The 17,757-nt window shown below is 37.4% G+C and overlaps 3 protein-coding genes across 3 annotated transcripts; 2 read left to right on the forward strand and 1 right to left on the reverse strand.

The window, feature by feature from the left end:
* Positions 1 to 5,446: 5,446 nt before the first annotated feature.
* Positions 5,447 to 7,094, forward strand: LOC134261878 (uncharacterized). The gene is made up of 2 exons (XM_062744274.1): positions 5,447 to 5,573; positions 5,871 to 7,094. The coding sequence occupies exon 2, from the start codon at positions 6,015 to 6,017 to the stop codon at positions 7,092 to 7,094; it is 1,080 nt and encodes a 359-aa protein (XP_062600258.1). The 5' UTR covers positions 5,447 to 5,573; positions 5,871 to 6,014.
* On the forward strand, positions 7,079 to 12,670 carry LOC134261880 (uncharacterized). Its single transcript, XM_062744276.1, has 2 exons — positions 7,079 to 12,347; positions 12,633 to 12,670. The coding sequence occupies exon 1, from the start codon at positions 7,154 to 7,156 to the stop codon at positions 12,047 to 12,049; it is 4,896 nt and encodes a 1,631-aa protein (XP_062600260.1). The 5' UTR covers positions 7,079 to 7,153; the 3' UTR covers positions 12,050 to 12,347; positions 12,633 to 12,670.
* On the reverse strand, positions 12,661 to 14,756 carry LOC134261879 (uncharacterized). The gene is made up of 2 exons (XM_062744275.1): positions 14,719 to 14,756; positions 12,661 to 14,455 (listed from the first exon to the last, which is right to left on the reverse strand). The coding sequence occupies exons 1-2, from the start codon at positions 14,736 to 14,738 to the stop codon at positions 12,661 to 12,663; spliced, it is 1,815 nt and encodes a 604-aa protein (XP_062600259.1). The 5' UTR covers positions 14,739 to 14,756.
* Positions 14,757 to 17,757: the final 3,001 nt, after the last annotated feature.

A 17,757-nucleotide genomic window follows, 5' to 3' on the forward strand; every position in this document is an offset into this window, starting at 1 on the left:
ACTGATTTAACACGTGCAATTTACAGGCTTTTACTGATGTAATACACGTAATTTTCAAGCTTTAATTGATTTAACATATGTAATTTATAATTTTTCAGTCATGTTACCTCCTTTTATCCTAGAGGAATGATGGACATGATACAAGAATTGGAGCTTCTATGTAGAGGGCGCCACCACTGCAGGATAGGTAGGATACATCAACATCACACTTAGAGAAAGAACTGGAACAAGTCTCATATCTGTTTATCGTAACACTTAGCTATAGATCAGTTAGATGTGTAATCTTGTGTTTTACAGATCATGTAAATAGATGTGTTAAAATACTTAAGAAAATAGAAACTTTGATTATGAACATACAATATACAGGAAAAAGAGACTGATTATCAGTGAAAATAAGTCTAATGTCCTTCCATGGATAGTAATGTGTTTGGTAAATAATAAAAAAAGGAAATTTTTATGTCATTTGATTTCATTAATTTTGTTTCTTTCAGATGATTGTAGGAACATAGCAGCCATTGCTGTGGAACTGATCAAAAGAGGTCATGTGTTTAAGCAGACATCTTATCCTTGACCTCTGATAGAGCGCCATCTACTGGATCAGAGATCAAAGTGTGAAGAAATGACTGCACATACTCAGGATCAAGACTGTCTAAATAAACATCAGTGGCAGGAGATTTGAAGTTCTTACTCTGAGATAAACTATAGCTGGGATCATAATGTTCTGTCAGGAGAGCTTCCACAAACTGGGACCACTGACCGCTCTCTCCGAGTGAGAACCATTTGCTAAGATTAGAATTTCTGTGATAACTTTTAAGTTTCATGAGTTTTTGTTTTGTAAACTGAAAATGTTCAATAAAGTCTAAATAATTTTTCAAGATGTGTTGTACTCTGTTTTCCATTGAAAGGTTCATACGATAATGCTGTGCTTTCCCCATCTCTGAGTGTAAAGTTCGTGGTATGTGTACATTGCCTATCCAAACACTCTCTGACTCTATCCACACCACCTTCTCTGGAGTAAAGAATTGGAGCTTTTCTACTCTCTGGGATTCAAACCATTTCTGTGAGGGTTGGGTTCCATTGATATCTGCCCCCAGTACGGATCCCCTGTGATTAGCAATGCCCTCTAGATCCAACACCTGTTCACCAAGAGCAGACTACAAAGATGAGATAAATGTTTTTTCCAAGATCTATTTGATCATAAAAAGAAAATAATAATAAATATGCTAAAATGCTAATTGATTTATTGTATGTTGTTTAACATACCTTTCGAGAAGTCACCACTTGCCAGCGGAGAGCTGCACTCGGCACTTATGGCCATTGAGCAGGGAGGGATCTTTTTCATTCCAGCACCTACTGCAACAAGAGATCTCGGTTTATACGATCGAATCCAAAGGACTGGTCTCCATGACCCATAGTGGGAAATTAAAAAAAAATAATTAAAAATAAAGAAGTTATAATAATTGTTCACGATTTTCAAACAACTAATGCAATATTATAAGTTAAGTCTACAACAAAATCTTTACATAATTGGGAAATACATGTATTATTTGCTCACCTCAGCGACGTTGATGGAAAACTTACGTAATACCATCGGCGTTGATGTCGGTATCCCAGGTTAAGGTTTCTAGTGCAGTTTTCTAATTAAGTGTTTCTTATATGCCCACATTCATCAGACATGCATGAATGATGCTTCTAGTGTTTTTCGTTGTACCCGTCAAGGTTTCAGATGCTGCAATTTTAGCTATGATCAGATTATATTTTTGAAACAGGTTGAAATTTCTGGTCAATATTTTGGAGCAAGGCTCATTTTCAAGGAACTTAAAGCGCTGATTTGACCTCGCTTGTAAGGATGATACATATAAGGATGCACATTACCAGGCTTGCTTTGGATGTTGGATCTGAAATACATTTCTAGATGAGTGACCAGGTAGAAGGATTGTGGAGCAGATCCATTACTAATTAAGAAACTGTAAGGCCTATTTGAACCAACTTGCATGGATAATGAATCAATTTAAGGGATGAACACTCTCAAACCTCAGATGCTGGATTTGAATAACATTTTCTAGACGAGTGATTAATTCAAATTTAGTAGAGAAGTCAAATTCCAAGTAAATAGAAGCTCTATAAGATCAAAATTGTGTAAATGTTGCAGCTTGGGAAAGACACTTCTTAATAATTAGTTTATTGCGAGTCCTTGTCTTACTTAAAGACAGCATTCGTTAAGGTGAGTTCTGTAACCTCTGATTTCCTTATACATGTGCCCATGTTTATGCAACTTGTGTGTTTTTTTTTACCCCTGGACCATGGTGAGGGAATGAAAAACACACCACAAGTTGGATAACAATCATATCTAAGCACAAATTATGGGAGATTTTTTGAAACGTTTTATGCATGCCTGTCAATGTTTTTAAACTAAATGATTTAAGCCGAAGGTCTCAAGTGATCTCTTCTAATCACAAATTGTCTGTCTTGTTGTCGGTATCAGTGCCCTTAATATTTTTGTTTTCACAATTTCATCTTCTTCTCGAGAACCACTGGACCAATTTCAACCAAACTTGACACCAGTATCCTTGAGTAAAAGGGCCTCAAGTTTATTGAAATGAGGTCCCGCAGTGTCTTTCTTCTAGGAGGAAATAATTTAGAATTAGAAAAAAAATCATGGCATCATTTAAAAATCCTCTGAAGAACAACTGGGCGAGGGAGGATTAAATTAATGTGGAAACATCCTCAGGTAGTGTACGTAGATTCAAATCTGTTCAAATTTTGACCCACCAAGGATAGGATGGGGCCATAACTGGTGATCAAAGTTTACAATAGAAATACATTCGAAAATATCTTTAAAAATCTTCTTCTCAAGATTAGCAACACCATGACTGGACATATTTAAATTAAAATGCATTCTATTCTCTGTTAGTTTAGATTAAATTAATTCAAATCATGACCTCAGGGGAGGGATGGGGCTCTAATATGCAATCAAATATAACATAGAAATATATTGTAAATATGATAAAATTTCCTTCTTAAGAACATCGTCGCCCGCGTGGCGCAGTGGTAAGGGCGTCTGCTCGAGAGTTGCGAAGTTATAAAGGAGTTAATCTTTACGTCGCGGGTTCGAACCCAACTGTAAATCGGACCTTCGGATGAGATCGTATAAACCGAGGTCCTGTGTTGCAGTAGGTGCTATCATAAAAAAGACCTCTCCCCGCTCAATTGTCCTGATTGCCGAGTATCGGACAAACTTTATAGCTTTCCACCGGCAAGTGGTATTGTCTCCATATGAGTAAAAACTTTTCGAGAGGGACGTTAAATAACATACAATCAATCAATCGATCTTAAGAACATCAACGTCGAGGTAAGTTTTATTTCAGAGCATTCTTACGTAGTCTTAGAAGATTTAAGTTTGCTAAAATTGTGACTTCTGGCGTTTGCATGAGCCAAAGTCTTAAATATCCTACTATATATATTTATAGGCTTTTTCTCAAAATTTTTATATTTTACGTTCCAGGAAAACATCAATACCGGCGCTATATAAGAAACTGGGAATTTGGCCGTCTCTAATATTGAAGCATATTTTCAATACCTGTGAACCGAATTAAATTGTTTAACTTTTTATAAATAGCACAATGTATCTAGTACTCACCAATATCAATGAAAAGAAAATATAACGCCACTCTTCGATATAGATCTTGCCAGATATTAAATTGAACGAAATTAAAACAAAATTCAACAGGATGGGCATGCGTGAAGTTGTTGGCGTAATCATGAATTAGCGCTACACATGTCTGTGCAGTGTATTGTATATGTAAATGATTTCTTAGCGTGATTCATGATTTAGCGCATTGTTGATTGCGCCAAAGCCGCTAAAATATGAAGCCTTGTTTTTTAAGTACACATACAGTATTTTATAACCTAACAGTAAAAACGATGTTGGAGAGTGCTAAAGGCATTGTACAATCGATAAGTTGTGAATTCAGTTCGCAAGTATCGAAAATCAAACAGAGAATGCCGCCCACAGGTGGAGGCGGCAAATTCCCTATAGCCAATGAGAAATATCCATGGAATACAGGGGTAAAATTGTGGTACAAAAATGATACTCGATAGAATGTTTCTTTTTCTTAGCTCATCTGAGCTGAAATCTGTCTGTCAGTCCGTCCGTCAGTTAACTTTTAAAATTTTTAACTTCTTCTCAAGAACCGCTGGACCAATTTAAACTGAACTTGGTATAAAGCATTCTTGGGTAAAGGGGAGTTTAAGTTATTAAAATGAATGGCTAAGTCTCCTTTCAAGGAGAAAATATCAAGAAAAGTAATAACTCCCGGGGGTAGGGCGGAGCCACAATAGGGAATTTAAATGTTACATTGAAATATATTAAAAAAAATTAAAAATCTTCTTTTCAAGAACCACTGGGCCTGGAAAGCTTAAACTTACATGGAAGAATCCTGGGGTAGTGTAGATTCTGAATTTTACAAACCATATTCCCCGGGGGAAGGGCAGGGCCACAAAAGAAAATCGAATTTTTACATTAAACTTTTTGATAAACCTTTAAAACTCTTCTAAGAACCACTGGTCCAGAAAAGCTGAACTTATGTGGCTGCAATCCTTGGTTGTGTAGATACTAAATTGTACAAACCATGACCCCCCGGGGATAGGGCGGACCACAGTAGATAATCCACGTTTTACATTGAAGTAAAGAGGAAAAATCTTTTCTTAAAAATATCTTTTAAAGAACCACTTGGCCAGAAAAGCTGAAACTTACATGGAAGCAGCCCGGGGTAGTGCAGATTCTAATTTTTTAAAAATCATCGCCACTGGGGGTAGGGTGGGGCCACAATAGGGAATGCAAGTTTCACATTGAAATATATAAAAAATTATTTTAAAAATCTCCCCAAGAACCACTGGGTCTGAAAAGATGAACCTTATATAATAGTACCCCGGGGTAGTGTAGATTCTAAATTGTCTAAATCATGACCCTCTAGGGTAGGGCGGGACCATAATCGGTATCACAAGGGGGAAATCTGTTCAAAAACCGCATGGCGAAAGTTACTCAGTTGAGCGATGTGGTCCATGAGCCTCTTGTTTTGTTCTTTATTTTTTTTTATCATCCGTGAGATTAAAGGAAATGAAAGCCAAATGGGAGCCTTCACGTCGTTTTAATATTATGGTCTTAAAATGTCACAGTTTCGTAAAAAGTACCAATAGCAATGGTTTTAATTTCATGTTGAAAGATATCAATTTAAATTTCGTATGAGCATTTTAACTTTTTGAAAAATTAAGGATAGCATTCACGATAGGTATAAGATCTAGACTTCACAGAAATTTGATGAATCGTGAACATTGTAAAATTAAAACCTTCGTGATTATTTACCAATCTACAGTATACCTGGTTTTACTGATATTAATCATTGCTTCACAAACTTTATTAACAAATAACAAACTTAATATGTGCCGGAACTCAATCCGGAATTTTATTTGTTACTGTTCTAATTTTACTCTTGTTTTCATATTTCCCGCGTGAGATCAGTTGTTTACTTTACCGATGGAATTTGGCTATTTTTTCTCTATCAGACAACAGTGTAAGTTTGCAAACATGTTTTTATAATTATTTTGATGATGTATAACAGATTTAAAATCACTCTTATTATGTGTCACTTCATAAATGCAAATTTGAGATGTTATATACTAGGGTCTGATTTTGTCAATGTATGTCAAAGTATGGTGCGCATTTTCTGTCACATGTATTAAGTGATAATTCTAATTCTAATAATATTGATTATGTGCAAGAATAATTGGCTGAACATTGTAAATCTTTTGTATTTTTTTTAATGTAGTTTCAGATAATTTCTACATGTTATTTTTGTTTTCATTGGCAGTTTTTCACCTGATTGAATAAAGGAATTACTACTGTAAAACTCTTCTATTCGTCATGTTAGCTGTCTGCAACCCTACCTAGAGGCAGCACAGGGAAAAAACTAGGACATTTATCTCACAACGCACTGTTACATGCTACTTCTACGATGTACACAGATGGTTACGACGATACAGTAGATAGAGAAGATAGACCAGTCAGAATGGCATCAAAATCAGAAAAGGGTCAAGAGTACTACAAAGAACAGAAAGAAATGTTTGAAAAAAGATTGAAATCATCTGGTTTTATGCTCAGTAGCACTATAGAAACCTATGAACAAACTCTACCAAAATCAATAACTGGACTAGAAATGGCACAAGCAGATCTACACACAGCGTACAAGAGATATGACAAAGATGCGAACAGTTATTTAGACTTTCTCGCGAGATCACGTGAAACAGAAGCTCAAGAGGACATCAATGCATACTGGGAAATCATGAATGACCTTAAAAAGAAATACAACTCTCTAATGGACAAAATCACACTTCAACGGGACTCTGTTGAGACAAGATCTATGACAAAATCACATAAAACAGATTATTCTTATAGAAGTCAGAAGTCAAATGCTTCAGAAGCTGCACTTAAGAGAGCAAAGGCCGAGGCTGAAAAAGTGAAACTCAAATTCGCAGAACAAGAAGTTACACTGAAAAAAGAACAGTTTGACAAAACGTTACAGATCGAATTGCTTCAACAACGTAAGACTGCCGCAGCAGCGGACGCCGAAGCCACTTACCTCGAAAAACAATCAACCGCTGATGACAATGAAGCAGTCAAGTTACCCGAGGAGGAATTGAGTCCTTTGGAGAAAACTTTGCAATTTTTAGATGAAATAAACACAGGCACCAATGATACCCAGCCTCCGCTTACAACTGACGTCCCACAAGACAAGCCTCTTTCACCCGATTCTGAACCTTTTGTTCCAAAATCAACTTTGCACGAAGTCTCCTCGACTCCTCAAGTGCCTTCACATATTGTACAGAAAAGACACAGTGACAGAATGGGTGTACTGGAAACATTTGACGATGAAGCTACAGTCTTGAATCATCTATCGCCAGGAAACTTTGTCATGAAGAAAAACCTACTCTTAGAAACCTTTCAGCAACAAAAGTTTGATGATAAGCCAGATGTTACATTGTTTGGAAGAAACAATTTAAAGTCATCACCTCAGACATTAAGTGCACACCTTTAGAGGAGTTAACCTTGATAACCAACTGTGTGCGGACAGGATCCGAAGCTTTCCGTCTGATAATGAGCTCGAGAGCAGCATGTGCGGATGATCCACTACAGTGTTTATCAAATATTTGGGAACGCTTGGATCAACGTTTTGGTAGTGCCGAGTTACTAGAGTCAACCTTGAAAACAAAATTGTTCAACTTGCCGAACATGATTGACCGTAAAGATCTTTATGAACTCCATGACATTCTGTGCGAGATTCAAGCTGTGAAAGCAACCGTTGAGTATTCCTCAATATTCTCCTACTTGGATTCCTCTTTAGGTATCAAGCCCATCGTCGAGAAACTACCAAAAGGTATCCAGGACAAATGGATCAACAGAGTGGTTAGCTGCAAAAAGGACCGTAAAATTATTTTCCCTCCCTTCACAGAGTTTGTGAAGTTTATAGGTGAAATCAGCACCATTCGAAATGACCCAGGTCTGATATATGAAACTGCTACCAACTGGAATCAAGTTCGTAAGCCTAGCACAGGCAAACCACAAAATGTGATGAACAATCATAAGCCGAAAGGCCAGTATATCATCTCTACACACAAGACCGAAATCAGCCCTGGCAGTTTGAACGATACCAAACGTACATGTCTGATTCACAAAGGCTCTAAACATACCATCAATCAATGTAAAGCATTTAGACACAAGAACTTACAAGAGCGGAAGAAGATTTTACGTGATCATAATTTCTGTTTACGGTGTTGTGATACATCGGATCATTTTGCAAAAAACTGTCATGCAAAGATTGAATGTGACTTATGCAAATCAACCACACACAGTTCAGCTCTTCACGTTGAAAACCATAGCTACCAAAATGAGGATGCTAACAATTCTGAGAGAAAGCATGGCGAGGAGGTTGTCAGGGCGCGATGTACAGACATCTGTGGAGTACCTAATTTTACAGGTAAATCTTGTGCAAGGATTGTCCCAGTACGTATATATCCTCACAATCAACCAGAGAATGCAGTCCTTTCCTACGCGATGCTTGATGATCAAAGCAACCGTACTTTAGGAAAAAGCTCATTGTTTGATCACTTCTCTATTAACTCTTTACCTACGGAATATACCATGGAATCATGCGCAGGAAAGTTGACTACTACTGGAAGAATCGTTGAAGGTTTGATAGTTGAAGGCATTTATGACAAAGTTCAACTACAGTTACCTCCTGTTTTGGAATGTGAGAACATGCCTGACAATCATGCTGAAATTCCAACTCCCGACATAGTTCTCCACTATCCTCACATGCGCGACATATCGGATTATCTACTTCCGTATGACAAATCTATGCATATCATGCTATTATTGGGTCGTGACTTACCTGAAGCTCACCATGTCATCGAACAGAGGATAGGCCCGCCACGATCACCCTTTGCACAAAGATCGCCGTTAGGGTGGACTATCATCGGAAACGTGTGCTTATCAGGTCAACACCATCCGTCAGCAGTTGCTACATATAGAACTTGTATCACTAGGAATGGTCGACCAACAGGCTTAGAACCATGTGAACAGGTGGTTTGCGTTAGAAAAGCCTCAGTGTTTAAAGAAAAACACAACCCCACACAAACAACATTGAATGTGTTCGAAACCACTACTCAGGACAACAAACCAGGACTATCTATTGAAGATCGTCAGTTTTTGAATATCATGGACAGTGAATTCCAACTAAGCGAGGAAGGAAAATGGATTGCCCCATTACCATTCCGTGAGCCACATGATCATATGCCAGACAATTACAAACTTGCTCTGCATCGTGCCAAGTCGTTAGATGCATCACTGCATAAAAATCAAACCAAAAAACAACATTTTCTGGACTTCATGCAGAAATTGTTTGACAATAACCACATTGAGATTGCACCTTATCTCCCTCCAGAAAGAGAGCGTTGGTACCTCCCACTCTTCGGGGTCTACCACCCTAGGAAGCCAGAGCAGATTCGCGGAGTGTTTGACTCCTCAGCCAAACATATGAATGTCTCGTTAAACGACCAGCTTCTCCAAGGTCCAGACCTTATCAACAACCTTTTAGGTGTACTCATTCGATTCAGGAAGGAAATGGTCGGCGTAGTTGCAGATATTCAACAAATGTTTCATTCATTTCTAGTACAAGAAGATCACCGCGACTACCTGAGATTTCTCTGGCATAAAGACAATTTGATGGAAAATCCCCTTGTCACTTACCGTATGCGTGCACATGTTTTTGGCAACAAGTCTTCACCATCTATTGCTATGTATGGGTTACGGAGAATTGGCGACTTGGCTGCAAAAACCCATGGTGATGACATCAAAGAGTTTATCAAAAATGACTTTTATGTTGATGACGGGCTCAGGTCTTGTCCTTCAAGCCAAGAAGCTATCAACTTGATCAGCAAAACCCAAGATGCCATGAAAATGCATGGAGGCCTACGTCTACATAAGTTCGCTTCCAACAGCAAAGCTGTAATGGATGCTTTCGAACCTGGAGACTTAGCTAAAGGTATCGTCGATATGGATTTTGAAAAGGACACGCCCACCCAGCGAAGCTTGGGCTTGCTGTGGGATCTAGGATCGGACTCATTTAAGTTTAGCATCTCAACCGAAACTAAAACTACAACACGCAGAGGAATCCTTTCTGTGATCAATAGTCTGTATGATCCTTTGGGATTTATCTCCCCTGTCACTTTGAACGGCAAACTAATTCTCCGAAAGATCGTAGCTTCCACATGCGATTGGGACGATCCTTTGCCTGATGATTTGCTCACCGAATGGAACGCTTGGAGTCGTACACTATCTGAACTAGAGGATTTGCGTCTACCTCGTGTCATTGTACCAAATCTCAGTACAGCTGTTTCCAAGGAACTAAGAATCTATTGCGATGCTTCTGAACGCGCCATCGCTGCTGTATGCTTTCTACATGTAACATACCCGGATAGTTCATGTTCTACTGGATTCGTATTGGGGAAGGCCAAGCTCGCTCCGTCAAGTTGTACTACCATTCCTAGACTAGAACTTTGCTCTGCAGTGTTAGCAGTAGAAATATCACAGAATGTAGTCGACCATCTCCAGATTAGCTTAGACAACATTCAGTTCTTCAGTGACAGCAAAGTTACGTTGGGTTATATCCACAACAACACTAAGAGATTTTATGTATATGTCGCCAATCGCGTTGCAAAGATCCGCAGCTATACGGAGCCTTCTCAGTGGAAATACATCCGTTCAGAGATGAATCCGGCAGATATTGGAACCAGGGGGATTCAACCTAGCGACCTTCAAGCAAGTGCTTGGTTACTCGGTCCAGCAGATGATGGTGATTTGCATCATTTTCCAAGTACATGTGATTATAACCTAGTGCAACCAGAAGAGGATGTGGAGATTCGTTCTCACAAAACTGAAGTTAAAGAATTTGTACCAAGTGAAGGTCTTGGTTCAAAAGTGTTCGAGAAATTTTCTGATTGGAATAGACTGATTACTGCGTTGGCCGCAATTCGTCGAAAGATTCAGCATTTCCTTGGTTTGAAACGTCAAAATGGTTCAAGATGTATGAGTGCTGTTGAATTGCTACTTGAAATGGAACATCATGTCATCAGAGAAGTCCAGTCAGTAACATACTCGGATGAGATACGCTTGCTCAAGAACTCGAAACCTCTGAATAGGTCTAGCCCTATCGCGAGCCTCGATCCATTCATTGATGACCAGGGTCTTCTCAGAGTTGGAGGACGATTAACAAATCTAGGTTCCGACCTCCCCCTCACAACTCCTATCATCTTACCTGCCAAGCATCATATCACTTTGCTCATTGCTCGTAAATGTCATGAAGAGGTTCGTCATCAGGGCAGACATCTCACAGAAGGCCATATTCGTTCTGCTGGGTTTTGGGTTGTAGGCGCCAAAAGACTTGTGTCTTCCATCATCCACAAATGCGTCATTTGTAGAAAGCTACGAAAATCAACCGAAACACAAAAGATGTCGAGCTTACCTGTTGATCGTATAACTCTAGGGCAACCGCCATTTACATCCGTCGGCGTTGATATGTTTGGTCCATTTGAAGTTGTTACTAGGAGAACTCGTGGAGGCTCTGCAAACAGCAAACGTTGGGGCGCTCTCTTCACGTGTCTTGTGACAAGGGCAGTGCATATTGAAACAGTGGAAGAAATGTCCACTTCCTCGTTCATAAATGCTATGCGACGCTTTATAGCAATTCGAGGGGATGTACTCTTGTTCCGCTCTGATAGAGGAACTAACTTTGTAGGGACAGCAAACGAGTTGAAGATTAATGTTGTCAATGTAGAAGATGGTCCAATTCATGATTTCTTACTTCAGCATCGTATTTCTTGGATCTTCAACCCCCCACATTCCTCACACATGGGAGGAGTGTGGGAAAGGATGATTGGAGCAACCCGCCGTATATTAGAAGCTATGCTCCTACAACACAAATCCTGTCTTACTCACGAGGTGCTCTCAACATTCCTTGCTGAAGTTAGTCACATCATTAACTCAAGGCCATTAGTCTCCGTGTCAACAGACCCCAACAATCCAATGATCCTCACTCCGTCAACTCTACTTACACAAAAGCTCGGATTTGAAAACCGTATTTTATTGGATGTCGACAAATTCGATCGCAATGACTTGCTTCGTAAGCACTGGAAAAGAGTCCAAAATCTTGCCGCCATATTTTGGAAGCGTTACAAGGTTGAATACTTAAACACCCTACAAAACCGCCGAAAATGGACTGGGACTGAAAGAAACGTTTCTGTTGGTGACATTGTGCTATTGAAAGATTCAGAATTACCACGCAATTGTTGGCCTATGGGAATCGTTACCAACATCATCCCAAGTTCGGACGACCTCGTGCGCAAAATTCAAATCAGAATTTCTGTTGAAGGCAAACCAAAGACATTTTTGCGTCCTATAAGTGAAGTGATTTTATTACTAGAAAATCAAATGTGAATCTTGTAACTCATGATGTAAGGTTAATCTTTAGATACACTGAGAGACTGTAGTCATGTTTTTGTTGTATTTAGTTGCTTACTTATGTGTTCGATAAACATGTATAGTGTATTAATTTTTCCTTTTGGAACTTGATCAAATGATATTTTCAATATCAGGCGAGGAGTGTGCCGGAACTCAATCCGGAACTTTATTTGTTACAGTTCTAATTTTACTCTTGCTTTCATATTTCCCGCGTGAGATCAGTTGTTTACTTTACCGATGGAATTTGGCTATTTTTTCTCTATCAGACAACAGTGTAAGTTTGCAAACATGTTTTTATAATTATTTTGATGATGTATAACAGATTTAAAACCATTCTTATTATGTGTCACTTCATAAATGCAAATTTGAGATGTTATATACTAGGGTCTGATTTTGTCAATGTATGTCAATGTATGGTGCGCATTTTCTGTCACATGTATTAAGTGATAATTTTCTAATATTGATTATGTGCAAGAATAATTGGCTGTTGTAAATCTTTTGTATTTTTTTAATGTAGTTTCAGATAATTTCTACATGTTATTTTTGTTTTCATTGGCAGTTTTTCACCTGATTGAATAAAGGAATTACTACTGTAAATCTCTTCTATTCGCACATAATACATATATGCAAAAACATGTTAGCTGTGGTATAGACAATACTGGGTATCCAGATTGTGACCCAGACTGTTGTTCTGGCATTAATTCATTCATGTAATAGACTGTATCGTAAATAGAAATGTCCCATGCTACAGCATATCTTATCTTTGAAGACCAGGACTGTCCCCCTAAGGACTCATGAAACATGTACCTCACTGCATTTATGGGTATATTTGTGACATTGATTACATATGGCTGTGCTAACTTGACCTTTGTCATTTCTATGACTGATAGGGCTTCTTTATATCTAAGTGTCTTGTAGTAAAACATTGCAATAAACAGCATATCAGAAATACACCCAAACTTGGCGGCTAATTTCAGCATATGACTGTATGTTTTATTAGTCATATACGCCTGTTTGTTCACAGCTGAGGTAGTATATAACTTGCATTGTGCAAAAACAGTATTCTGGAGTACATGTGATGTAAACCTCCGTAATATGAGAACCTGGTTCTGGGTCAGAGGTAAAATTATCAACTTTTCTACAGCATTTAAGAACCTAATGCATGATTGCAGATTATCTACTGGTAGATCAGAGAGATACAACTCACGAAATAGATTTAAATCAAACAAAACCCTGTTTATCAGCATATTTTTGTCCTTATTAAAGGGTTGTCTGGGATTTTGAAGGACACTGTTAAGACAAGACCTGATCGATTGACAATGAAGCAGTGATACTAAACCATTCTCATACAATTTATAAAGCCTAAGAAATAATTTTTTTTGTGCTTCACCATGGATATTACTCAGAAACATGTTGTTTTCTGGAATAAAAAAGTTTGGGCATACCCCCTCATACACCCATTTAAGGATAAGTTTAAAGCAGACCCAGAAACACTGAAGGAGATTTTGAGGACACCATTGAGGTATTATGTTTTGTTGTATCACCCAGAAAACTGCTGTCTTCATGTGATAGGAACACAATAATTTTTCCTCGATAGTTAATTCCTTCTTGAAATCTTTTAAAAACAATTTAAGCAGCCCATAGGTCAAGAATTGGCAATGGTTCATTGAATATATAAGTTTTTGTTCTGCTAAAGAGAAGGAAATTCTCCATTCTTTGTCTGCATGTTTTCCGAGCTTGTGTCCTATTGCAACAAAGTGGCATCCATTTCTGAGTATCTCATCAACAATATAAGAATGGGGCCACGAGTGACATCTGTCTATCCATTTTGAGGCAGGAAGAGGCCAAAAATCACAGACAAAACATAGGGCAGTGTCATACTCTGCTCCCGCTATTACACCATTACCACACGGACCATGCTCCTTAAAATTAGGTATAACTTCTGAACATGTGATTTGTCTGTATTTGGAACTGGATATGTAGAGTCTGTCGTTTATTCTCATACATGCATTCTTTACACATTCACTGTGTGTTGGTGTCAGTAGTTCAAGTAAACCAAATCCTGGTGGGCTTTCAGAAAAATCACAGAGAATCAGTGTTTTTCTACTTAAGTCGTATTTCTGAGCCTTGTTTAAGTCCAATATAACGATGTGGTCATTTGGCCAAAACATTGTGTCCACATCTGATTTCTCTAGCCGGAGTCCTTCTTTCATACTCCCACTCATCATCATCCTGTCTGCTTCTCTTGTTCTCATTACTTGATTTATCATCATTTCCCTGAAGTCCATAATCTCCCTCCTCATAATTACCATCTCTGAGGACCCCAGTATGTGACACAGTCCCTCAAACACAGACTCTGACAGATGCTGTATACCCAAGTCCCTGTACCAAACATTAAAAATTAGTATATAAATGTTTTTTTATTTCACTATAAATGAGTCCAAATTATATTGAGTTATGTAATGTTCTAGACCAAAATCATACAGCTCATCTCATTTTTATATTTGTACAACACCTCACTAGGTTCTTTAACATCTGACTTACATAAATAGTGATTTTTAGAATATTAAGAAACATATTAGAAGTAGTCTATATTGATTATACATGCATATAGTTACGTGAATGTACAAGTTTTTTTTACTTACAGCCATTTGTAGGAAGACATTTTAATATTATAGTATAATATTTCCTGTTCACTTTGAAAACTATAATTAGAAGTAGAAAATCCCTATAGTACTTTCAGTTTATCGATAAAATAAAATATTTGTACAATCATCCTGCAAAAAACAAGTGCAAGACATCTATTTCATAAAGATATTAAATGAAGACATTACGTACAGTACCGACCAGACCCAACCTGACACCAAAGCAGTCCCAGAAAGCAGTCCCCGCGACTGCTTTGGGACCGCTGTGGGACTGCTCTGGGACCGCTGTGGGACTGCACTGGGACCGCTTTGGGACTGCTCTGGGACTGCTATGAAAAGCAGTCCCAGCAGTCCCAGCTGCCACTGGGACTGCTTTCTGGGACTGCTTTGTTCACTCATGTGTGAAAAAGGTTCTGAGTGACATGATAGCTCCGCCCCCTTGTGTATTTTGTTTTGTTTACTTGCAGCAGAGAGGAGTTTAAACTGTTTAATAAGCAAGGATTTCTTACATTCTTTTAATAAGTAGAGATTATTATAGTTAATTGATATTTCAGGGACTGTATATTTACACAAATTAATGTGTATTTAGAATAAATTGAAAAAAATAATAAAGTTGATAAATAAGGAATTCATGTGAAAATTTTTATCCCTAAAAATAAACTACAAGTTTATGAGAAAAAATGGCTTCATGTGGGCCTTTTTTAATTATTTAATGTTAAATTATAATATGTACTCAAATTATGCATTGGTACTATTTAGAAATAATCATTACAGTTAGATATAAGATTTTTTTTTATTAAAAATGCTACATATTTTATAAGGACGATGCTAAAAAAGAGTATTTCATGTAGCTCTCAAATAAAACCCAACAATGACCATGAAATAAAATTATGCTACTATTCTCCCGTAACATAAACTATGTGAATAATCATTGGGGAATTAATGAATTACCGGTAGCTTTTAATTAATAAACATGTTATTAAAAGAGTACAAAAAATGAAAATACCGGGAATTGTGATTTACTTCTTTTTTTTGTTTTGCTAGTGTTTACCTGGCCAATTAATGTTTATAAGATGGTATCAACACCCATTGTTTCAATCGCCTCTGGGCAGAAAAATCAATAAATGTTATTTGGGTATTTGTATCAGTGTTACACATCATTGAACATACTGGTAAACAATGACCCTAATTTCACTTTATTTAATGCGAAAAAAATGTGATAAATAAAATGTGTATAAATTTCTTTCGGGATTAATTAATTTTGAAAATAATCTGAAGTTTCCATTCTAGTGATTAACAGATGTACAATATAACATTTACAAATTAAATTATGATTTTAAATTATAATTAAATTGACATGTCAGTAAAAATAATCATGACTGAAAAATAATACTTAGTTGGCAAAATTAACAAAGATTTTTTTCAAAGCCCCAATACTTAAGAAAACTCTAACTTTAGAGTATCCCGATAGTCTAAATTGGCCATATAATGATAAGATCTATTTAAAGCTTCTTCTGGTGGAAAATATTTAATTTTAATTTTCAATATCAAAATAGACATGAGAACCAGCATCAATCACAGAAGAATTATCAATATATCCAAGAATTGTGATTAAATATTATTCAGTGTAATTCACATATTTACATATGTGTGAAGCCTTCTTCCTCCAATAAATATTATTAATAATTATTTTAATTTTTATGTGCGTACATGTTCTGTTCATAAATGACCTTCGTGTACATGTAAGGATTCCTGGCATACTACCCAGAATCAATTTCTACTGCCTTTTATAGTTCCATTGTTTATTGGAAATCTCATTTCTGAGTTAGCTCCGCCCATTATATTAATAAACCCCTCCCACTGGGACTGCTCTCTGGGACCGCTGGGACCGCTCTGGGACTGCTGTGGGACTGCTCTGGGACCGCTGTGGGACTGCTCTGGGACCGCTGTGGGACTGCTTTAGCAGTCCCAGAAAGCAGTCCCGGGGACTGCTCTGGGACTGCTTTGTGTCAGGTTGGGGCTGGTCGGTACTGTAATATCTTCACTTAATATTTGTATGAAATATTAGATGTCTTGCACTTGTTTTATTTTTATTTTCATGAGCATAGTAGTTATGTCCTTAAAAATAATCTAACACATAATTACATAGTTAAGATTTATAAATAATTCATTTGCCCTCCTTCCAAAGTGCTACTCAGATAACCTGCTGTTAACAGCATACTATTAATAAAATGAGTAATTGCCTTAACATTGATTAAGGTGAACTCTGTAATCTCTAATTACTTATGGTGATCATAACCATGGCCAATCCTAGATTAGGCTTCGTTGTTCTTGATAAGAAGATTTTTCTTATATAAGAATCCCTAGGATGTAAAATTTTGATCGACCATTGTGGCCTCACCCTTCTAACATGGACCATGATTTGAACATTACTTATTTATTACTTTCCCTATAAATTCATATGTAAATCTTTGATTGTCCATTGTTGTTCCACCCTACCCCCGGGGGTCATGATCTGAACAAACTTGAATCTACACCATATGCATATCTTTCCATATAAATATGATCAATCATGGCTTTGCTGTTCTTGAGAAAAATAATTTAGAAGTTTTTTTCCTATACATGTAATAATTTGACTGTCCGTTGTGACCCGACCCTACCACGTGTGCCATGTTTAAACAAACTTGAATCTACAGATGCTTCCATTTAAATATGAATCGTGGCTTTGCTGTTCTTAAGACGATTTTTCATATATATTCCTATGTTAAACTTTGTTTTTCAATGGCTGCCCCACCCTACCCCAAAGGGGAACTAACTTGAATCTACTTTACATGAGGATGATTTTACATGAGTTTCATATTTCCAGGCCTAGTAGGCAGTTGAGAAGAAGATTTCCAAAAGATGCCATTCATTTTTCACTTATTCATAATTGTCTCCCCTTGGAAGAAGGCGTGGCCCTGTATTTGAACAAACTTGAATTCTCTTTACCCAGTGATACTTTGCAGCAAGTTTGGTTGAAATTGGCCCAGTAATTCTTGA

The sequence above is a fragment of the Saccostrea cucullata genome, unplaced genomic scaffold, assembly GCF_032062105.1.
Source record: "Saccostrea cucullata isolate Sc308-1 unplaced genomic scaffold, CSIRO_AGI_Scuc_v1 ctg11388, whole genome shotgun sequence".
In the NCBI taxonomy this organism is placed as follows: domain Eukaryota; kingdom Metazoa; phylum Mollusca; class Bivalvia; order Ostreida; family Ostreidae; genus Saccostrea; species Saccostrea cuccullata.